The sequence below is a fragment of the Mixophyes fleayi genome, chromosome 6 (assembly GCF_038048845.1).
Source record: "Mixophyes fleayi isolate aMixFle1 chromosome 6, aMixFle1.hap1, whole genome shotgun sequence".
NCBI classification, from domain to species: Eukaryota; Metazoa; Chordata; class Amphibia; order Anura; family Limnodynastidae; genus Mixophyes; species Mixophyes fleayi.
The window spans coordinates 41504765-41530113 of record NC_134407.1 but is presented as its reverse complement, the minus strand read 5'-3'; the positions used below and the strand labels follow the sequence as shown (position 1 = coordinate 41530113).

Genomic DNA, 25349 nt, shown 5'->3' with positions numbered 1-25349 from the left:
TCAGTCATATATTTGCAAATATGCTTATGCCCATTATCCTGTTCCATGATCCAACTTCAGGCATGCTTCAGCTGTCAGACAAACATTTCATCTAATATATAGTAAATGCAGGTCCAGTGGCTTCATAACAACCCAAAATCATCACCTCTCCAGCACAATTCTTGATAGCTGGTATGAAGTCATTGCGGTGATATTCTGTGCTTGGTTTTCACTAAAAATAGAGCTCTGCATGAAGACTAAGCAACTGCACTTTGGTCTCATCTGTCCAGAGGACATTATTCCAAAAGTTCTGCGTTCCATTCCAATGCAACTCAGCAAACCTAAGGTATACTGCTATATTTTGCTTGTTTTCCCTTCCATGAAAGCCATTTAGCCAGTTTAGTTCATTTCTGATAGTAGAGTCATCGGGCCTGAGTCATTAAGGTAAGCAAGACACAAAAAAGGAGTAAATGTTCTCTGGGACAAACCATGTTACAATGCAAGGGGTGCAAATTAGTTTATTGTTTTACACATAAGTTAAATATTAGCTATTTTTTTCATGTAGCACACAAATACTTGATAGCTTTATTTTTAAACTTAAATTTAAAGTTGGACATGTACTACCCCAACTACATAGCTGTCCCTGCATTTTAAATTTTACTCCCCCTCCAATCCAACATGGTTTTGCCCAGGTGCAAAGTTACTCCTTTTTTATGCTTTGCTCTCCTTAATGACTTAATGATCATCTTTTAAGTTTACCATCTTGACAGAGGTCTGCAGTCTCTGGATGTAGTCTTTGGGTTGGGTTTGGTTGATTGCGTTTTCTTGGAGCATCTTACATCTGATGCTTGGGTGAATTTGCTGTGGGAACCGATCCTATGTTCTCCATATGTAAATAATCCTTCTCACATATAGAGAATATGCTGGACATCAAATTGCTTGGAAATGGCCTTACAACCCTTTCCAGAATAATGAGCAGCAACAACTGCATCCCTGAGACCATTACGTATGTCTTTTCTCCTTGGCACCTGAGATTGCACTACATTTTTTTCTTAGTAGTAAAATGACTTTTCCTAACATTTTAGGTTGTATTTCTATCCAGCAAGGAGTATACTATTATACAAGTAATTTAACATAATGGTAAAATGGCTAATGATATTAAAAAAAAACCAACCAAATATATGATCAAGTGGAAAATTAGAAGTGGTGGTATGGAAAATGCAAGGGAAGAGAATGATAGTTTTACAATGAAGGCGGTAGGATAAGTGGCAGCATGGCATACCACCGTAGACCAGTCCACGTTGAGCACTGGATGTGTATGTATATACAGTATATATACACATACATACATATATATTTACAAAAGATGTTATACATTTTCAAACGCTTGGGGTGGGGAAAGAGTACCAGTGGGGCCCTCTGGGAGCAGCTGGCCAGGGGCACGTGTCCTTTGTCCTACCCCCTTTCCAAACCAGCTCTGGTCCAATGCGTACAACAAGGCATGAGATGGATCTGGGAGAGTGCCAGCGGTTTGCAGTGTGTCATTGATGCCTCTATATGCATTAGCACAATCTCTGTTTGTCATGGTTTTAACACAAACGCTCCAGACCAAACTGCTGAGGGTTCTGCCTTCATGGTGAAATAATGACGGACACTTGATTAGCAGCACATGGCTCAAATTATATTCAAAATAAATTATTTATTGGTATGGAAGACGTAAGGGTGTACTTACTTTTTCCACACATGGCTTATTTTTTGTTAAATAAATAATCACAATGTTAATGTGCCATTTGTCACATAAGATTCTATTTATGAAATTGTAGGAATTCGTGCTAAGTGACTAGGGGGTATATTTACTAAACTGTGGGTTTGAAAAAATGGAAATGCTGCCTATACCAACCAATCTATAGACCCCCAGGTGTTTTTTTTAATTATGTCCAGATATTTAAATACACAAGATTTGAAAGAGGGTGTTCTTTTTCAGATGGCTGTAAATACATGATAAATTCAACGTTAACTCTGTTATCTCACCCTTTTTTAAATGAACCTCTGCTCTCATCATTCAGATCATAAAAGCTTGTAAGGACAGTTCTCTCATGGATCTCATCTATCTGATTTGACTTTCAAGGCCCTAATAACATTTTTAAAGACGGTCTCAGGAAAGCAGTCTGCGGAATGTAAATGTGAAAATAATCCCTTTCATGTGCTCTCAAGCAGATCACCTGAGTAGAAAGGAGAAAGTGATAAGCCCATACAAATTCAAATGAAACTAAAAATATCTCATAGCACTTCTAGAGGCTTCAATTAAAAATAGCTTTAATCCTGTAGATATGCAACTTGCATTACGTGCCATCCTTGAGACTCTTCCATACAATGAGTTTCCCAGCAGCTGGTTTTTAGGTCATAGTTAGGGTGAACATTTTGGATAGGTTGTGATGTCATTGTTTCTGGCATCCTCTCAGGGATTTACACTAATGACTATGGAAAAAAATCTTATCAAATGTTGATCTTCATGGGACTGTATTAAGCTTGGTAAGGTGTTACTCCTTTTTGAGTGCAGAATTTTATTTTAAGGGTCTGCTCTCAAGGGTAAAGAATCTAAGTTTGATGCCATGAATGCTGGTTTCCATGACAACACTTGGGAAAAAATAGAAGTATTTCCTAGTGGTTACATTTCCCAGGCACAGCATTCCGAACACAGTGCTTTTGCATGAACTTTAAACTCCTCTGATGTCATCAATGGTGTTCCCTTATAGTAGCAAAGGTTTCTTCAAGGGAGTGGGAAAAAGGAAAAAGTGTTGTGCACTACAGCATATGTATAATAAACTATTCTGCTCATCAGTGGACATAATAGCAGTGCTAGGTAATATATTATTGCCACTAGTAGGTATAATAGCACTGCTGGGTATTTTTATTATGGACACTACTGGATTTAATATAATAATGCTGGGTATATTATTTTGGCCACCACTATGTATAGTTATTCTGAATAATGCTATGTATATTAGCACTGTTCTATATACTATTTAGGGCATACTTGCCAACTCTCCCGGAATGTCCAGGAGACTCCCGAAATTCGGGTCGGTCTCACGGACTCCTGGGAAAGCTGGCAAATCTCCCACATTTGCGGGGCTAAAATGACGCGATTTGCGGTGAATCGTGTCATTTTGGCCCCGCCTCTGCGACAAAACGGCATATTTGACGCGGGGGCGGGGCCAAAATGACACTATTCACCGTGACCCGCCCCCTCCCGCCCTCTGGACACGCCCCTCTCCCGGATACAACTTGCCACCAAAGGTAGGCAAGTATGATTTACGGCAGAATCAGTGGCTCTCCAGGTGTAATAAAACTACAAGTCCCAGGATATCCTGAAAGCTATCAACTGGCAAAGCATGCTGGGACTTGTAGTTTCACAACATCTGGGGTGGCCACAGGTTGTCCTGTCCTGATTTTTGCTATTGCTAGGTATAGTAGCACTGCTTTTGTATATTGTATTGTATAACAGTACTGATAAAAATTAAGCTAAAAGTAAACTAGGCATCCATACTTATATTCAACATCTCAATTGCAGTAGAACAATATACATAAAATTAAACTGAAACATACCAGTTCTAGCCATAAGTATTTCAAACCGGGAATTATTGAGATGCCTTAGATCATTCTGAATCAATTCCAATATATTTACTGAAAGGATAGCTCAATTAACAAATGGTTTTGAACATACCAGCATCTGTACTAAGCACAACTTAGTCATTAGACATAAATAGAATTGTTGTTATGACAACATTTGCCTTCTAACCTTATTTTCATGTGCAAATCTACCATTCAAATTATGCAAATAGCTGAAAACAGTACAAGAGAGAGATAAGAAAAGTGAATTTTTAGCTTTAGTCAAATGATGTGATTGGGAATAATTGGTTACCAGATGTATGCAGCAGTGTAATATGTTTAATGAGTGGTAAAAAAAACAAATGATGCATGGTTCTTCAAATGAAACATTTGCATCTTCGGAATGTAATTTATTTAAATAAGCACATAACATTTACAGTGTACCTTTTATGTTCATATAAAACAGATGTCCTTGAACCATCAAAGTTCTATCTAACTGTTTTTTTTTAAAAGTTGACTATTAAAATCCTGTCCACAAAGCCATATAATGCGATATCAATCTCGCCTCCTTGTCTCATTTGCATATGCCTCCAGCAGCTGAGAGCAATAGTTGAAAATTACAGATAAAGAGTTATCATTATAACTGGCACTCTCATAATACTATGGTGAATGAGAAGACTGTTTATGTGTATTCGATTTGGGATCTTTTGACTCCTATTTTGATGGGTCTTCTAAACGAATAGTTTCTGAAAATCAGTCTATGGGGTTTAAGTGGTGTAGCAATTTGTGTTATTCTGAATGTAGCCATTAACTACTCTCATATACTATAACCCATAGTTGCCTACTCTCTTGGAATGTCCGGTAGACTCCCGAATTTTTGTGAGTTCTCCCGGACTCCTGAGAGAGCAAGCAAAAATCCCGGATCCAGCTGTCTCCGTTATTGAAGATGGATGGGGGCAGGGCTAAACGGAGCATTGTGGCCCAGCCCCCTGCTGCGATTGGCCAAAATTACATAAGATTGACGGGGCGGAGCCTAACGGTGCACCCCGCGTGGCCACGCCCCTTTGACGGACCCCATCCTGGACAGCTGCCTTCAAAAGTGGGTAAGTATGCTATAACCCCAGACAGTGTGCAGTAGTAAAATGTGATGCCTCAGAAATGAGACTCACAATCACTAATGCGGGACAATATGTAACGTTTTTACAAAGAGCCCCAACAGGCACAGAGCGGAGAAATGCTCAGATTGAAATAGATCTGTTAGCCATAGTATTTGGGAGGGAGAAATACCATCAATACAAATAAGAACGACATGTACTGGTGCATTCTAATCATAAGCTGTTGGAGTGTATTACCAAGAAATTGCTATTAAATGGCCTAAAAAGAATGCAGCACATATTGCTATGGCTGCAATAACTGCTGCTGCCCAGGATAAGATCTACTCATTGCAGATACTATTAGCAGGGTTTACATACCCAAATCAATAGAACAAAAAGTAAAAAACATCATTGATGCCATCAATATGAGTGAATAACTGACTTTGAGAAAACAGGCTCATAGACATACAAAAATATACTGTAAATGGTAATATAATACTGACTGTAAAGCATACTTGCCAACATTGAAGATCACCCCTCTGGGAGATCTCTAAAGTTGGCCGTGTCTTGGGGGAGTGGTTACATTAATCGCATCACCTTGGCCCCGCCCCCTGCTATACAATACCAATTACAGCCTGTTATAGCAGGGGGCGGCACCAAGATGATGCAATTAGCCCCGCCCCCACACACCACCAACGAAGCAGGGGGGATTCGGGAGTTTGCCCTGCTCACAGTGTTGGACAAGCATGCACCAGTGGCAGCTTTTCCTTTTTCCGCACAAGAGATGAATTGATGTACTCTGATGATGATGTTTCTCTTCATGGGAGACATCACGGCAAAAATACGCCCCTCCCTATTATATGTGGAAGGATTTCTATGCTGTGACGGGAATGTGTTTTATTGGCCTGGGATGAATGATCATATAATAATGTTTGTAAGAAGTGTTGAATATATACACCTTGTACTGAACTAAAGGAAACCTTACAGACACATGAAATTCTGGACAGACCTTGGTCAAAAGTTGTCAGAGATGTTTGTTCAGATGGGATGACAAACAGTTCTTTATAAAAATCAACTACTAATTTAATTGCTGGGAAGTAGATTGTTTACAAGACACAAGAGCAACGACACTGAATCAAAAACTAAAAGCCTACTTTTCAAGTCATGTTTTTCCAGATATTGGGCCTGATTCATTATGAAAAGTTAAGCAAAAGTAAGGCAAAACCATGTTGCATTGGAGGGGGAGGTAAATTTAAAATGTGATGTCAGATTTATAGCTGGGGTAGGGCATGTCCTACATCAACTGTAAATTTCAGTCTACAAATAAACTATCAAGTATTTGTGTGCTACATGAAAAAACAGACAGTATTTTCCTTATGTGCAAAATAATAAACTAATTTGCACCCCTTGCATTGTAACATGGTTTTGTCCAGAAAACTTGAGTAAGAAAACTTACTCCATTTTTTGATTAACTTTCCTTAATGAATCAGGCCCATTGTGTTTTCTGATAATGTAACAGTTTACTGTGCAAACAAGTTCAAGCAAGTTAGCAGGAATCTGAGCATCGGACTTTTCCCCTCCGTCATATCCTCAAAGTAATAGTAAAGAAGAGTATATAGTAACAGACAACTGAAAAGAAAAACAAGGTACAGTTATATTTTACCTCTAGTGGATCAATGAAACACACTAGTCCTAGAATGAACCAGTAGTCCTGAGACACAAGGTGTAGGTGAACAAAGACCACAAGATGTCTTCTAAGACCAAAATTGGAGATTGTGTCAGAGAAACAGAAGTAGAATCAAAATCACTAAACAATCTACCTATTCTCCATAGATATGATACTGCGCAGATTAAACTAATAGGCGAGTACAGGAAAAGTTAAGCAGAAGCTAGGAAATCATTCATATCATGTTGTTAAGGATGAAGGGAGGTGTCCAAGGAGATATAGTAGACATTCAATGGGGACTGGAGGACGGAATGATGCCAAGACACATAAACAATATGGTAACGTCCAACTGTCCTACAACATGGGACATACCAGCTGAAGGGACATCTAAGGCTGAGGAATTACATGGTGATCAAGAAAATCAGCAGATCACCCCCACACTGTTGTCATATATCATATACCAAAAATGATGAAAAATCGTTTAAAGACAAAAAGGCAGAGAAGCAAATGAGTAGGCAGGATCAAAATGACATTTTATAGACAGACAGATATAAAGAAAAAAATACCCAACACTAAATATAGGGCATTTTTATCCATTCGCATATAATGCCATACTAATTTGGAAAATTCCTGGTGACAGGTACACAAACAAGTAACACATAAATACACAAAGGAATGAGCAGCAAAAAAATATAATACACATTAATATAAATAGTCTTCTACTAACCTCAAAAAGTGAATGTGCGCATGTGCAGACTACATGGCACATTCATACAGCGGTGGCCAAAAATATTGGCACAATTGCAGTTTTATCAATGAAAAGAAATGCCACCATTATTTACACCTTAGACTTAATATTTGGTATCACAGCTTTTGGTCAAAATAACTGTGATTAACCACTTCCTATATCCATGGATGAGCTTCCTGCACCTCTCTTCTTCTGCAAACTACTCCAGTTCTCCCAGATATGATGGTGTCTTCTCCCAACTGCTGATATCCAATCTCTCCATGGCTCTCCTATGGGATTTAGATCTGGACTCAGTGTTGGCCACTTCAGAACAGTCCAACATCTTGACTTGAACCATTCCTAGGTGCTTTTGAAGTGTGTTTGTGACATTGTCAGGCTGGAAGACCCATGACCTTCAATGAAGACCAAGCTTTTCGACACTGGGTTCAACATTGTGCTCCAAAATAGCCTAGGAATCTCCAGTATTCATGATGGCAGGTGCACGATCAAGGTATCCAGTGCCACATGCAGCACAGCAACCCCAAAACATCACCGAACCTCCTGTATGTTAGACTGTGGGGAAGCTGTTCTTTTCTTTGAAAGCTTCATTTTGCTTTCTTAAAACATAGGGATGATGTACTTTGCCAAAAGTGTTTCAAATTTGGTCTCATCTGTCCACAGGACATTCTCCCTGAAGGAATTTGGCTTGTTCAGACGTGTTTTGACAAACTTCAGCCAAGCTTTCTTATGCCTCTCTCAGCAGTGGAGCCCTCCTTGTGTCTGAAGGAGAACGGATCCTTTTCTCTATTCAAGTTAGTTTACTGAGTGATTTCTATATGGCAGGTACCTGCTATTCACCACAGATGAGTTCAGTTCCAAAGTGAATCAGAAAAACCTGCTTGAAATCTAATTACTTTTAGCTACTTCTAAAGGTGACAATATACACTGCTCACAGAGCCCTCTATACCCCAAGGTGAGCAGTGTACTCCAACTAGTGTGAAAGAGAAATACTTTTCAACTTTCAACAATTTTCTGGAAGAAATAATGCATTAGAAAAGACTGCAAGGGGGTAAATATTTTTGGCCACAACTTTATATACATGACTCAATGAATTGTGTCATTTGGCTCCACCCCCTAAACAAGCAACACTAGTCTACCCTATTCCAACAGGGGGCGGGGCCACAATGACATGAGAATCGCATCACTAAGCCCTGCCTCTGCCCACTTAACTAAAGAAGTGGGCTGGATGCAGGAGGTTGCCCTCCCAGAAGTTCGTGAGTCTCCCGGACATTCCAGGAAAGTAGGCAACTATGATATAAAATAATACTACGGGAATTCATGCAATCATATGCACAAAAATCAGTTGTGCTACGCACAAGTAAAACAATATTAATTACAAAGTAAGACAAATCATTAATAAACTAAAGGAAAAGGAATGTTGCAGGAATCATGAAAGCAATATATAAACATTAGGGTGCTGCACAGTGCTCTCTGGCTGCCAGGAATCAGGGAGAATTGTGTGTCTTTTCCATAAATGGTTACCAGCCTCATTTTGGAAACTGGCTGATTTTTGGCGAGTCATAATGGGAGTTTTTAGAGAGTGAGAGTGAAATAGGATGCAGCTGTGATAGCGCTTCCAAATCCTATTTATAAAACTGTCTGAATGTGCAGCTGCTGAAAGCAAAACAGCTCTTGTGTTGATGAGCAAATTAAAAAGCAGAAAAAGAAAGTAAAGTGATTTAGGCATTCCAGGGAGCTTCCGATTTAATCAAACACCGGGATGTTTTCATTTACATTTAAAAGAAAAATCCCTGTATGATGCAGGTTTATTTCAGACAAAACAATGGCAGCACATGCCAGCAGCTTGCTGTACAAGTTTCAAGGATACACCTGCTTGGAATACAGCTAAATTAAAGGGGTTGCAAATGATAGGGTATATGTTTTCTATGTGGTGTGTAATTAAATAGAATTGAACTCTGCAGGGCATTTCATTAGGAAAGAAGGCGTGGCTTTCATTTCTATCTGAAAGGGTTCTTTAGAGTTGGATAACCCCTTGTTTAATTGTGTCCTCCATGTAGCACTCCAACTGGGGGCTGCTCCCTGTCACCCCTTGGAACTGTTGTACACCATAAGTGCAATATACAGAGGACAAAGCACTAAAGGGCTGAACCTTTCCCAGGGATACAATCTGCCAGGAAGGGAGTAAATGCAGCACCCAGGGGCAGAACACTGCATTAAAGGGTCCCAAAGCTAAATTTGGGGAAGGCCTGGCGATGCAGCTCCAGCCTCCTGCCTGCCATCCAGAGCCGACCATACTCAGAAGAGACCCGGTATTTCCAGGCCCATAAGCGGGGCACCCCCTAAAGTGGTGATGCCACTGGCAGCACCTGATTAGACTGGCTGCACTACATGCTGAATCACTCATCCAACCTTTGCAGTCTGAAGCTCTTGCCCAGTCCTTCATATTTTGAGAGCTTCTTCCTAATTACTTTAAAGTCACAGGTAAGCTGATATCTATATTAATGAAAAGACCAGTCACACCACTCAGTGGTCCTGTCTTCCTCTACTAAGGACTACTGACGGTCTACTTTCCATTTCCGTCGATGGTGTAAGTACTGATTTAATGTGGGCCATTACTGCTAGCCAGGTTCCTCCCATATTAAATATTCCATATTACTTTTATTAGCAAAGACATACAAATCTTAATGGCATGGGCAGCACAACTGCATATATTTCAATATTTTATTATGCAAAGTCCAACATTTGTACTCCACAATGAGCTTTCCCAGAAGTAGGAAATGTACGGATGTCCATCCCATATGCTGGGATATTGAGCAATACAGAGATTACCCTTGTTCCCCAACTTCCAAAGGGACCTTCTGACCAGAAAGTGTTTGTGGTCTAATAATATACTTTTATAACTGTATTTGACCATTCAAGATCATATGCTATTTTTTGTTTATCAACGGTTTATTGAGTTTTTAATAGTAATGTCAAGATGTGGAGATAGGACACGTAATGGAAGAAAGCAGTACACAGTAGGGAAATGCACAATACACAAGATATATATATATATATATATATATATATATATATATATATATAGGCATGCCTTTTGGCCGGTGCTTAGTGGTATGCAGAGTTTTACAGTGCAGGGGAAGATGGGCTAAATAAGGGAGATGGTAAAAATGTAAAATCGGGTGAAGGCATTAAGGACAGAAAGAAAGGAGAATAAAGGGTTCAAGGGAAGTAGGTTAACTTAGAGTCACCCAGTTGATGAAGCTCAGAGAGTGGAGTAAGTCATTAGTTCAGAGAAGATGGCATTAAGGCAACTTCATAATGCACTGTCCAGGGTGCTCATATGCTTGTGAATCTGTGTGGGGCATAATCAATGTATGCATAATATATTCCATATGATAGGTACCCCAGGAATGGCTAATGACAAAGAGAAGGGAGGGCAGCTCTGTTTGTTCCCAATTAAATCTTGGTACAGGATGTGTCAAATTAGTTTTTCGGAATAACTGGTAACGCTGTAGGTAATAATGAGAGGGATGCAGAGGTTGAGAGTTATACCTTTGTGACTACTGCAATAAGATGATGAATGTGCTTCAAGAGTTGTGTTCTATTAGGGCAGCACCACCAGATATGGGTCAGAGTGCCACAATGACAACAAAGGGTGGAGGTGCTCGGAGAGACAGCATGCAGACTACACGTGTGTAGAGCGTGGAAGAAACAAGCAGCTTGCTCAGGGAAGTAACAAATTATCAGCCACAATTTGGCACTTGTTGACAAACTATTATTAAAAATAATAATGACAAAATCAATGCAGACAATATAATGTCAATTCTGGCTTTATGAAGAAACAATGTTTGAACAAGTCACCCCGGAAATGAGACGACTTTCATTAAACATTGCAAAAAGCATTGTATAAAACGAATACTGTTTTCCAAAGAGCTTTTGTCGTTAATTTCAATTTACGACAGTTGTCCAGTAAGCACTCTCCATATAAAGGCCGCTGGCTATTTATTTAAGCCGTAAGAGAGAGGTGGAAATACATAATGGGATTATGAGTTAAAAGGTTACATCTGGCTATATTCACTTGTGAGCACACGTCAATTCTGACAGCTAACAGAACGTCCGAATGACCAGATACATTTATCTCAATTTACAGGTTTTTGGGATTAAAAAAAATGAGGGGTAAAAAAAAAAAAGAAGAGGTACAACTAACTGGGACAGTCTACTGTAAAGCAGAAAGCATGATGGATACAAAATAAACACCCTGTATACTGGTATTATATATTACTATTTACTGAGCTGATGCTGGATTACAGCCCTGGTTGCCAAAATAATCCTTTCCCTTGAGTAGCCAAAAAGTGGAACATCCCTTGAAAACCCCACCTTTCCCCCGATGTACAGCCCACTTCCATCTTAATTCTCCTGGTATCTCTGCCAAATAATTCATAAATGCCATAGAGCCCTCTTAAAAGGATATGGCACTACATTGGGCAGAAGCACCAATCAGGCAGAGAAGAAAAACAATGGCAACTCTACTAAATAGAAACTAGGTAAAGTCATAGAACAAGAATATGTTTATGCATTCATACCTTAATATTTCCATTAGTTAAGTAGATATTGCAGGGTAATAGTATGGCAGCACGGTGGCTAAGTGGTTAGCACTTCTGCCTCACAGCACTGGGGTCATAAGTTCAATTCCCAACCATGGCCTTATCTGTGTGGAGTTTGTATGTTCTACCCGTGTTTGCGTGGGTTTCCTCCGGGTGCTCCGGTTTCCTCCCACACTCCAAAAACATACTAGTAGGTTAATTGGCTGCTATCAAAAATTGACTCTAGTCTCTCTCTCTCTCTGTCTGTGTATGTTAGGGAATTTAGATTGTAAGCTCCAATGGGGCAGGGATTGATGTGAATGAGTTCTCTGTACAGCGCTGCGGAATCAGTGGCACTATATAAATAAATGGTGATGATGATGATGATGATGATATTGCAGGGTAACACAATCTAGTTAACAGTAGATAACACGCCATTATACTGGTCTCTAGCACACATCCCCCTTGTCCCACGCACTGGCATACCATAGGCGTTCTGCTTCATGCCCAGAAGTATCTATAGAGGTGCAAACTTCTCAGATTCATTCCCAGACACAATAATAGAGTAAATTAAAAAAAAAGTGTAATTTCAACATTTTCGGTCCAGACCCGTCATCAATGAAAGTAATGAATGAAACACCACAATAAATAAGAATATATCTGTGTCTTACTTGATTTCCTTCGTGGATCTTCCCATTGTCTGATCTGACCCCTGACCTCGGCTGCTTTGCTTGTAGAATTCCGATTCCATGTCTTCCGGCACCATCAAACATCTTCTTGTCCATGTGATGCTGGAGGTCCCGGGAAGATGCAGCATTTTCCTCCAGTTCTGTAGCTCTGTGAGGGTAGTTTTCTTTGTTATTGTCATCTCTGCTAATTGAAAAGATATAATAATAAGGAAATATGCAATCATGCTTCTTTTGCTAAACTGAATATCCACCTTTGGATCACTGGGAGGATAGAATTTAGAGCAAAATCACTTATTTTAAAAAGGAAATGACAAGGCCCTTGTTACAAGGCCCGGTACTTAAAAGGGGATCACTAGTTACATTGTAGGTTTTACTTCCTCTCACCCTTCCTTGTTTTATTTACAGTTACACACCCGGCAATCCTGCTCTGATTGAGCAGTGTGTACTGACATTTACCTTCACTCAGCTCCCTGCTCCTTCCCTGCATAGTAATGATTTTATAGAATAATCCCCCCAGCACACTGCTATAACCAGTAAAGGAGCTGCAATTTCTACTTGTACATCAAAAATGCAGGAATCTCAGTTGCACACATTTGCAAATATATAGTAAGCCACCTGCTCTGTCAAGGCGCTTCTGCTAATAGGGTGGTCCTAACTCTAAATATTGAGAGTCCCTATTTCAGGTCATAGATATATGTGTTTCTAAATTGAGAGCTAACTTACCAAGAGATATCCCAAGAAGTTTTCAAATGACAATACAGCACCCTCACTCCCCACCAGCTACTGACACCAAAGACGCCTCTCAAACAATCTAGACGTAGAAGTTGCTCAATCAATTTATAGGCTCATAGCAGGTGCTGGAAAGAACAGGGTTATTCTGAAAGGAGCATACACAGAGAAAAATCCCCCAGCACACTGCTATATCCAGTAAAAGAGCTGCTATTTCTACAAAAAAATGCAGAATGCTAATTTTTTTTCACTGACTAAAGCAGTGTGGTGGGGGATGTTTCTCTGAATTTGTTCTTTTCAGGATAACCCCACCCTTTCAAGCACGTACTGTGAACCTAGATATTGATTGAGCAACTTCCACATCTGTACAGTAATGTTTTTGTCAGGTATGCAGACCCATGCTTCCCTGAATACGGGGAGCAGGAACACGAGTGGAGTATAGCGTCTGTACACTGCACTGGATTACGGAACACACAAGTGTAAATAAACAGTGATCAGTATGGGGGAGTGTCGCATAGGGGTGAAAGGATAGAAAATTGTGTAAATAAAAATTAAAAGGCCATTATGAGAGGGGTTGGCTTTATATATATAAAAAAAAAAGAGTTTTTTTTTTTTTTTACTAGACAACCTCTTTTAAAGTGAGCAAAATGTAGTGACAGGAGGCGTTGGAGGCAGGGTGTGTTTTTGTTCAGTTCTACAAGTGATACTACTTGACCACTTATGCCAGTACTGTAAAGTGTCCCACTACGATTGGTATACAAAAGCAGCAACATAAGCATTACCTGTTTACATTCTTTAAACCAAGCTTTACAAAACAGACTATCAAATTGTTTTGTATTTTAAATGTAAACATATCTTTACGTAAAACCTTTCTCTGCCTCACAGGGTTATTTGCATTTTATTTTATTCTATTCAAATGTAGTTTTAAGTACTAGGCATATGAAGTTGTGTGCACAAGAATACACTTTTTTTTTTTAAACACTGATGATGCTATACTGCGACAATATCCCAACTAAATCTGGGAAATCAAACCTCATTAAGCTATGACCAGACCTACTTAGAATAATGGTTATTGTTCCTTTATGGAACAATAAACATGATGAATTTATATCAGTGTAAGAAAAAAAACAGTTAAAATTCACTGTGAAGAATAGGATGAAATTCAAAAAGACTACACGTATATTTAAATCACGTCGTCCTCTGCAAAGCCAACTGCAATGACGGAAGACAGAGTCCTTGCTTGGTTTATGAAACCATCTAGGCCCGATTTATGGCATTATCTCACTAGAGCGATCACCCAGCTAGCCTGTAAATAACACAGTAATACTCTTTGTAAAACCGCAGCAATTTACAGAGGTCCTTTTTATATGCAGCACTTGAGAAGCACTGTTTTCACCCAGAAAAGAAGGAGTAAAAATACACTTTAAATCAAGAATGATCCAATATTAATACGTTTCATGTGAAAAAACATTTGGATTTTACAATATATTTAATACATATTGTTTTTAAAATAGTCTTCCACTTGGTTACAGGGCGCACAGAAAGTTTACCTTCATATAGTTCTATAAAAATATCAATTCCGTCCATAAACAAACGATCTCTAAAAGGGTGAAAAACCCTACGATGTGAACTTGTGGTTTCGGCGGTGGTAGAGCTTTCCTTTGTTTTCCTCCATACAACAAAGGGTTGGTGGTAACTCCGCTGGCAGTATCTTTCACTGGAAATTTACATAGGAAGCCTTTTTAACCAATATAGATTTTTTTGACAAGCGGATGAAAAACCACAAATTTAGTCGGCAGAGGCTGGCCCAGCAAAGGGTCAAATTAAACCTTACCCCTCAAGGCTGGATGACATTCTTTTAACTGCCCTGGCAATATTTTTTTTTTTTTATAAAATGCAGATATATGGGAGTTTTTATTGCCGTGATCAAATATTATAGTAAATAGGCCTCATGGTCTGGCTGAATCAAGAGAAGTGGGGAACCTCATAGGCACCCTCATTCTACACTATGGAACGCGGTGCTCCCAGTATATCATACTTGCCAACTCTCCCAGGAAGTCCGGGAGAATCCCGAAATTCGTGTCAGTCTCCCGGGCTCCCGCGAGAGCTGCCATTTCTCCCGCAACCCGGAGTTCCCTTGTTAAAATGATGCAATTCACAGAGAATCGCGTCATTTTGGCCTCGCCCCCGTGACAAAACGTCATTTTACTCGTGGGTGCGGGGCCAAAATGATGTGATTCGGGGCGGCCCACCCCCTCCCGCCCATTAGTCACGCCCCTCTCCCGGACGTCGCCTACTGAAGGTAGGCAAGTATGCAGTATATATGTGCAAGTGCCCACATCCTTGTTACCTTGGCATGCACCGAAGCACTAGATGGGAACAGGTAAGGGTAATAAAATGTTTATGGTTTAAAAGGGGGAAGAGACTTTAAATAAGTTACCGTGGACATCCCCTTTAAAGGGTCATGTGTTTCAGTTACTGTCTATAAAGAGCTTTTGCTTCCAGTAAAATGCACCAATTCCATAGTTATGCAGTTTTAATCCTTTTGAATAAGAACATCAAACAACGGTATATATGTGTAGCACTTCCAACTATATACATTGTCTTGATGACTAATCAAGGTAGAAGCAACATATGCAAAAAAGCAGTTTTTACTGTAACTCAATTCAGAAACTAAATACCACCCACATAATGGCGACGGCAGCTACCAATAAATATCAGAAATATGGTAATAAAGAAAATGTATCTAGTACTTATCAAGAAGCAATTTATCAGCATTTCCATAAAAAGTAGTCGACCTTGACACTTGCTGAATAACAGCATAAAACTCCTTAACTTGGACAATAACAGAGCAGCTGCAATAACACACGTCAAAACATATGGAGAGAAACCAAATAGGAACTATCCACAGACAACAGGTTACCGCATCTGTTTTATCTCAAAAATAGGAGCTTCTATTGGAAATTGTAATCTGGCATCAATACGGATCCATTTGTTTGATACAGAGGTAAAAGTCCCTAAGGAGCACTATATTCAGCCCTTGGTTCGGCTGGAGAAGCCAGCTGTAAATGCTGCAGATGTACAGGAGTATAAGGTTTCATTTAATACTCCCTGCAGTGTTAACTGTACATGGATTTCTTTGTTCTGTCTTCAGACTGTAAACAAGACAAGAACAATTGCCCAAACTAGAAACAGGAGACCAAAGACTGAACAACAATATTGTGAAAATTAAATATCGAGTTTATCTTTTACAAAATGTTCTGATGTACAAATATCAGATGTTCTTAAGCTGGGTACACACTACAGAATTTTCCACCAACTTTTTATGCCGATCGATTTTACATGCGATTGATGTTCCGATCGCTCGGTCTATGGACTGCATACACACTAGCCTTGTTTAGGACGATAATTTCGTACTCACTGTTGTGGATCGGTCGGAAGTTTATACACACTACACAGCGGAAACGAGATTGGAATGAAAATATTAAACGGTACGACCAACCAAATGAGGCGACAATCGTCCATTTGGGCAGACTTTCGACCATCGTGTCACTGCACACACTGACCCGACTTTTGAACGAGCGGCCGTATGTCGGCTGATTTAGCCGATTATCGGATGAAAACTGTGTAGTGTGTACCCAGCTTTACCTCTGAAATGCACACAATTTATTTTGTAGCCAATAGCCAAGATACACAAGTGCCCATTTAAGTCATGGGTGCACACAACAGTGCAGAGGCACACATGGGCATGGTGGGTTTTCATTAGGTGATTGCTAAAAAGATGCCCATACACACTGTAATTCTGCACCTTTGGGACAAAAACAACAATCACAATCAACATCTGATCTGGATCTTTGAGATCTAAATAGTGACAGTCGTAAAATGTGGTGGAATGATGACCTCGCTCTTCCTGGGTGTGCATTATTATATATTAATCATGCCCAAATATCTCTTAGATCATTTGTCTGTTTAATTTGCCTACATATGTATAGGGCCAAACATTGACATAGTTCCGGTGACTTGGGTCGAGAAGTGTCAGTACATGGACTAGCTGTGACCTCCTAGCTGTGCTATGATAACTACTGTCAGCTAAGGCAGTCCTAATCCGCACATAAGGGTGACATCTGGGAAAGCCAATAGCAAATAATTATTAAAAACAGTGAGGATTCTAAACTCCCAGTGTAAGCATTAACAAACTCAGAGAGTTGTAAGGATGCAGAATGGGATGGATCCATATTTAGTCATTAATGGGTCATTAAGACTAGTAATAATAACATTCATTTTATTTTTAACAAATATTTTATTTATGTGCTGAATTAACGAAGTAAGAGTTATGGAACCATATCAGTGTAACAAGGTAGTGATGTAAATCAGGGTCACTGGGTTTAATCTAATACAAAAATGAATTTCTTGAGTCCTGCAAACAGCCATTGCTAGTGTCAGACACCGCAGCAACCTTGGTTCAGGTTCCTGGCAGACATGGTTATAGAGGGCTTGTTCTCAATGTCTACCAACTTACACATCTTCCCATGAAGGTCAATTAGATTTTGGTGCCATGAAGGTCAAGCGGATTTTGGAAATTGGCTTGCTGGCTGGAGATGCAGACTTCCAAGGTCTGCCATTCGGCAGCATGTTCTGATCTGACTGCTATTTACAAACAGCACTTAGGCCAGAGTTTCCCAAACCCAGTCCTCAGGGCTCCCTAACAGTGCAGGTTTTCCGGATCACATGTGACATAATTAGGACCACCTGTGAATCTGTTACAATGTGTCAGTCAGTAATGAATACAACTGTGCTCCAGCAAGGAGATATGGAAAACCTGCACTGTTAGGGAGCCCTGAGGACTGGGTTTGGGAAACCCTGACTTAGGCGCTAGGAAGGATTTTTTATACTCCCGATGCTGGTGTCGTCATCCGCACAGGCGCTCCTCAGGAACTATATTAACCCGGTGCACTGACCGACGGGTTATGTGCCTGTCACTGTATCTAGCATATCCACTGCTACTGACTTTACATCATGAACCAGACCATTGGACTGTTCCAGATTATAATTCCGAGTTCTCTATTGTTCATTATTGTTGCACTTATGTCATTAACTCTGTGTATGCTGAATCTAGAGACATTGCTGCCAGCATTTACTAACACTGTGACCAGCTCTAAAATCAGAGTTTCTGCCGATGTCCTGGTTACACAGTTCCGCAGATTTTTGGTTTGTGGATTGACTACGAGACAGTAAACTTTCAAACGTTTCACACCTATTCAAACCTCATAGCACAATAGTTCTGCAGGGCATTATCTCAATTTCTGGTGCTAAGTTACTGGCAACAATTTTATTCTGACCATTCAACATACTCAAGTCTTCGTTTCATGCACTATGAAAGTCTCTCTATGTTGGTGAACTCTTGTTTCTAACCCGAAATTGCCACCACCCACTGGTGTCCACTACTCAGAGTACTAGCTGCACAGGGCTTTTGTAGCAACTATTACAGCTAGCAGTAATGATAAAGCTGTATGTCAGTAGGTTACTTATATCCATTCCTCCATGTACATCCAATAACACAGAACTTTTGTTGTTCAAATTAGCCCAACAGGAGTGTGTCAGACTACCGAGCCCTGTTCTATGCCCCATTTCTTTTTTAGGTGCATAATTAAACAGGCCTGCCGTATGAATTCTTTTTCCATGTAAGTCAGAGCTGTTGCTTCTGTCCCTGAGCATAAATTATGTAGCAATATAAAGTTTTATTATTAATACTGCAGAAGTTTCCTTTCTACAGGGTCGGTCAGATTCACCAGGTAGAACTCCTGAAATTGGTGTGGCTTCATTGGCTGAAACTTCCAAAACGGCTTCACCTTGATTGGCCGCCCTGGAAAAAAAGTGTGACCACAGGGTATGGAGAGCAAGACCAGAGGAAGTCAGCACAAAATTAGGAGTACAATGTAAATTAATTTGCATGGAATTTTAATGAAGATTTTATAAATATAAATAAAACACAAAAAAAACAACTAAATATAGTGATAAAAGTAAGTGCGGAAAGATGAAATTAAATAAACAAATCCGTATAGAAATCTGTGGAAGTTGTGGAAATGATTAAATGACTTGTTTTCTCCAACAGATGCTAGTGCTACTGGAACAGTGAGATTTAATATCCAATTTAGCAAAAATATTCAAGCTTTTGTTTTCTGAATTGTGCGATAATCTAACTCAGTGTTGGGCAACAGGTGACTCTAATGTGCATGTGCTCTCTGAGCCTTCATCTGTGCCCCCCGCTCATTCCTGCTCTATTGTCAGATTGGTTTGTTATAGCTTGTGACACTTGTTTTAAATGCCTGCTGATATTATATCACAGATAGGTGTCTCTTTGATTAACTGCATTGTTTTTACTTATTAGTAAAATGAGGAGTAGTGTGGCCCTTTTGAAGGGTATAGGGCTCTCCATGTGGCCCCTTAAGTGTATCAGGTTGCCTATTACTGATCTAACGGATTGCTAATGATTACAGCACATTTGTGCACACTGCATCATGTTACTCAATGACTGGTCACCTGCACACAAGTACAAATTAAAAGGTATCCACACATGCAACATTTTTTTCTTTAGATGCAATTGCAGGACAGATCTATGGAAGGCCGAGAAGCCCTATTTAGTTTTTACTGGTGATAGAGCTTTTGTTTTTTTATTTCACCCTATACACATCAAGGGGTCACGGCTCCTGATGACGGAAAGATTCACTGGGGAAGGCTTCCCCCATGCATTAGTACAGCCAGCAAGGCGGTAACTTAAGCCTTATCGTTCCCAGTATCGCCAGGGCAGCTGACTATCGCTCAGTTGGCAATATTTCTTTTATTAAATTGCGTTGATACCTGATTGTTTTATTAAAAACTGCAGTGCTTAAAATGTCTTTATCATGAATGATATGCATAGCAATAGATATATAATAGACTTTACGAAGGGTACACTGTTAATGATGTCTTTCAATCTTATATGACAGCTACTGTGTAAAAGTAATTGAATACTGCAATTTCTTTCCTAAAAAATTCTGTTAGATTTATCCAATAAATCATTGCTTTATTATAGGTGTACGTCCTTATTTTGCATATTGTAAATCAATAGCTAATACCACAGACACCAGACTAAATAGGAGGAAGATCTTAAAGTGTTTGTCCATTTTAACAACTGCTTCCTAATCATTCCTGCCTGCTACATATATCAAACAGGGTGGTCACCCTCCAGAACCTCCTGTATTATGAACTGCAGAACCAGCTCACTAATTGTCATGACTGTATACACACCACAAGCCATCAGCAGTGCTTTAAAATATTTTTTGTAAGAGTTTCATAGTGAGAACCAGCTCTCCGATTTAGGCAGGACCCCTCTTATTTACTATATGTGGGAAGCAAGATTGATTTAAATAATACATTAAAAAAATATTGTTTTGGGTGGAGTTCATTAAAATAATATAAAATAAAAAATTATATATATTCTCAGTTGGTGTTTACCACAATTCAAAATGACCTCCACCCAATGGTACAGACTTGCACACCTTTATACTACTGAGGTGGGCCTGGTCCAAAACAGGCAGAGTGGGTGCCAATTCTTCTCCCCCAGGAACATTACATTGAATGAAAAGTTCACAGAAAATAGTCACCAACAACACCTCAGTCTGTATGAATCAGGCAAGCAGTACTAGCAGAGAGGATTACAGCGTTGGACCGTCTGTATGAATCAGGTAAGCAGTACTAGCAGAGAGGATTACAGCGCTGGACCATCTGTATGAATCAGGCAAGCAGTACTAGCAGAGAGGATTACAATGCTGGACCATCTGTATGAATCAGGCAAGCAGTACTAGCAGAGAGGATTACAATGCTGGACCATCTGTATGAATCAGGTAAGCAGTACTAGCAGAGAGGATTACAGCGCTGGACCATCTGTATGAATCAGGCAAGCAGTACTAGCAGAGAGGATTACAGCGCTGGACCGTCTGTATGAATCAGGTAAGCAGTACTAGCAGAGAGGATTACAGCGTTGGACCATCTGTATGAATCAGGTAAGCAGTACTAGCAGAGAGGATTACAGCGCTGGACCATCTGTATGAATCAGGCAAGCAGTACTAGCAGAGAGGATTACAGCGCTGGACCGTCTGTATGAATCAGGTAAGCAGTACTAGCAGAGAGGATTACAGCGCTGGACCATCTGTATGAATCAGGCAAGCAGTACTAGCAGAGAGGATTACAATGCTGGACCATCTGTATGAATCAGGCAAGCAGTACTAGCAGAGAGGATTACAATGCTGGACCGTCTGTATGAATCAGGCAAGCAGTACTAGCAGAGAGGATTACAGCGCTGGACCGTCTGTATGAATCAGGTAAGCAGTACTAGCAGAGAGGATTACAGCGCTGGACCATCTGTATGAATCAGGCAAGCAGTACTAGCAGAGAGGATTACAATGCTGGACCATCTGTATGAATCAGGCAAGCAGTACTAGCAGAGAGGATTACAATGCTGGACCGTCTGTATGAATCAGGTAAGCAGTACTAGCAGAGAGGATTACAATGCTGGACCGTCTGTATGAATCAGGCAAGCAGTACTAGCAGAGAGGATTACAGCGTTGGACCATCTGTATGAATCAGGTAAGCAGTACTAGCAGAGAGGATTACAGTGCTGGACCATCTGTATGAATCAGGCAAGCAGTACTAGCAGAGAGGATTACAGCGCTGGACCGTCTGTATGAATCAGGTAAGCAGTACTAGCAGAGAGGATTACAGTGCTGGACCGTCTGTATGAATCAGGTAAGCAGTACTAGCAGAGAGGATTACAGCGCTGGACCATCTGTATGAATCAGGCAAGCAGTACTAGCAGAGAGGATTACAATGCTGGACCATCTGTATGAATCAGGCAAGCAGTACTAGCAGAGAGGATTACAGCGCTGGACCGTCTGTATGAATCAGGTAAGCAGTACTAGGAGAGAGGATTACAATGCTGGACAGTCTGTATGAATCAGGTAAGCAGTACTAGCAGAGAGGATTACAGCGCTGGACCATCTGTATGAATCAGGCAAGCAGTACTAGCAGAGAGGATTACAGCGTTGGACCATCTGTATGAATCAGGTAAGCAGTACTAGGAGAGAGGATTACAATGCTGGACCATCTGTATGAATCAGGCAAGCAGTACTAGCAGAGAGGATTACAGCGCTGGACCATCTGTATGAATCAGGTAAGCAGTACTAGGAGAGAGGATTACAATGCTGGACAGTCTGTATGAATCAGGTAAGCAGTACTAGCAGAGAGGATTACAGCGCTGGACCATCTGTATGAATCAGGCAAGCAGTACTAGCAGAGAGGATTACAGCGTTGGACCATCTGTATGAATCAGGTAAGCAGTACTAGCAGAGAGGATTACAGCGCTGGACCATCTGTATGAATCAGGTAAGCAGTACTAGGAGAGAGGATTACAATGCTGGACAGTCTGTATGAATCAGGTAAGCAGTACTAGCAGAGAGAATTACAGCGCTGGACCATCTGTATGAATCAGGTAAGCAGTACTAGCAGAGAGGATTACAGCGCTGGACCATCTGTATGAATCAGGTAAGCAGTACTAGGAGAGAGGATTACAATGCTGGACAGTCTGTATGAATCAGGTAAGCAGTACTAGCAGAGAGGATTACAGCGCTGGACCATCTGTATGAATCAGGCAAGCAGTACTAGCAGAGAGGATTACAGCATTGGACCATCTGTATGAATCAGGCAAGCAGTACTAGGAGAGAGGATTACAATGCTGGACCGTCTGTATAATTCAGGTAAGCAGTACTAGCAGAGAGGATTACAATGCTGGACCGTCTGTATGAATCAGGTAAGCAGTACTAGCAGAGAGGATTACAGTGCTGGACCATCTGTATGATTCAGGTAAGCAGTACTAGCAGAGAGGATTACAGCGTTGGACCATCTGTATGATTCAGGTAAGCAGTACTAGCAGAGAGGATTACAGTGCTGGACCGTCTGTATGAATCAGGCAAGCAGTACTAGGACAGAGGATTACAATGCTGGACCGTCTGTATGAATCAGGTAAGCAGTACTAGCAGAGAGGATTACAGTGCTGGACCATCTGTATGATTCAGGTAAGCAGTACTAGCAGAGAGGATTACAGCGCTGGACCATCTGTATGAATCAGGCAAGCAGTACTAGCAGAGAGGATTACAATGCTGGACCATCTGTATGAATCAGGCAAGCAGTACTAGCAGAGAGGATTACAGCGCTGGACCGTCTGTATGAATCAGGTAAGCAGTACTAGGAGAGAGGATTACAATGCTGGACAGTCTGTATGAATCAGGTAAGCAGTACTAGCAGAGAGGATTACAGCGCTGGACCATCTGTATGAATCAGGCAAGCAGTACTAGCAGAGAGGATTACAGCGTTGGACCATCTGTATGAATCAGGTAAGCAGTACTAGGAGAGAGGATTACAATGCTGGACCATCTGTATGAATCAGGCAAGCAGTACTAGCAGAGAGGATTACAGCGCTGGACCATCTGTATGAATCAGGTAAGCAGTACTAGGAGAGAGGATTACAATGCTGGACAGTCTGTATGAATCAGGTAAGCAGTACTAGCAGAGAGGATTACAGCGCTGGACCATCTGTATGAATCAGGCAAGCAGTACTAGCAGAGAGGATTACAGCGTTGGACCATCTGTATGAATCAGGTAAGCAGTACTAGCAGAGAGGATTACAGCGCTGGACCATCTGTATGAATCAGGTAAGCAGTACTAGGAGAGAGGATTACAATGCTGGACAGTCTGTATGAATCAGGTAAGCAGTACTAGCAGAGAGAATTACAGCGCTGGACCATCTGTATGAATCAGGTAAGCAGTACTAGCAGAGAGGATTACAGCGCTGGACCATCTGTGTGAATCAGGTAAGCAGTACTAGGAGAGAGGATTACAATGCTGGACAGTCTGTATGAATCAGGTAAGCAGTACTAGCAGAGAGGATTACAGCGCTGGACCATCTGTATGAATCAGGCAAGCAGTACTAGCAGAGAGGATTACAGCATTGGACCATCTGTATGAATCAGGCAAGCAGTACTAGGAGAGAGGATTACAATGCTGGACCGTCTGTATAATTCAGGTAAGCAGTACTAGCAGAGAGGATTACAATGCTGGACCGTCTGTATGAATCAGGTAAGCAGTACTAGCAGAGAGGATTACAGTGCTGGACCATCTGTATGATTCAGGTAAGCAGTACTAGCAGAGAGGATTACAGCGTTGGACCATCTGTATGATTCAGGTAAGCAGTACTAGCAGAGAGGATTACAGTGCTGGACCGTCTGTATGAATCAGGCAAGCAGTACTAGGACAGAGGATTACAATGCTGGACCGTCTGTATGAATCAGGTAAGCAGTACTAGCAGAGAGGATTACAGTGCTGGACCATCTGTATGATTCAGGTAAGCAGTACTAGCAGAGAGGATTACAGCGTTGGACCATCTGTATGATTCAGGTAAGCAGTACTAGCAGAGAGGATTACAGTGCTGGACCGTCTGTATGAATCAGGCAAGCAGTACTAGGACAGAGGATTACAATGCTGGACCGTCTGTATGAATCAGATAAGCAGTACTAGGACAGAGGATTACAATGCTGGACCGTCTGTATGAATCAGGTAAGCAGTACTAGTAGAGAGGATTACAGTGCTGGACCATCTGTATGAATCAGGCAAGCAGTACTAGCTGAGAGGATTACAGTTTTGGACCATCTGTATGAATCATGAATCAGGCAGGCAGTACGAGGAGAGAGGATTAGAGAACCAGAACATCTGTATTAATGATGCAAGCAGTACTAGCAGAGAGGATTACAGCGTTGGACCATCTGTATGAATCCGGCAAGCAGTACTAGGACAGAGGATTACAGTGCTGGACCATCTGTATAAATCAGGCAAGCAGTACTAGGAGAGAGGATTACAACACTGGACCATCTGTATGAATCAGGTAAGCAGTACTAGGACAGAGGATTACAGTGCTGGACCATCTGTATGAATCAGGCAAGCAGTACTAGGAGAGAGGATTACAGTGCTGGACCACCTGTATTAATCAGGCAAGCAGTACTAGCAGAGAGGATTACAGTGCTGGACCATCTGTATTAATCAGGCAAGCAGTACTAGAAGAGAGGATTAAAGCGCTGGACTGTCTGTATGAATCAGGCAAGCAGAACTAGGAGAGATGGCTACTTGATTGGAACGTCTGTATAAATCAGACAAGCAGTACTAGAA

General features: G+C 40.8%; 1 protein-coding gene across 7 annotated transcripts in view; it reads right to left on the bottom strand.

The window, feature by feature from the left end:
• The window catches only part of FAM13C (family with sequence similarity 13 member C), a 118461-nt gene that overhangs the window by 74003 nt on the left and 19109 nt on the right, over positions 1 to 25349 (bottom strand). For 3 of the 7 annotated variants that reach the window (XM_075216354.1, XM_075216352.1, XM_075216359.1), the window contains exon 3: positions 12351 to 12552. In XM_075216354.1, the coding sequence (XP_075072455.1) occupies positions 12351 to 12552 (202 nt within the window). The remainder of the gene's footprint in view (positions 1 to 12350; positions 12553 to 25349) is intronic. The other 4 variants (XM_075216355.1, XM_075216353.1, XM_075216358.1 and 1 more) reach the window with 2 other exon arrangements.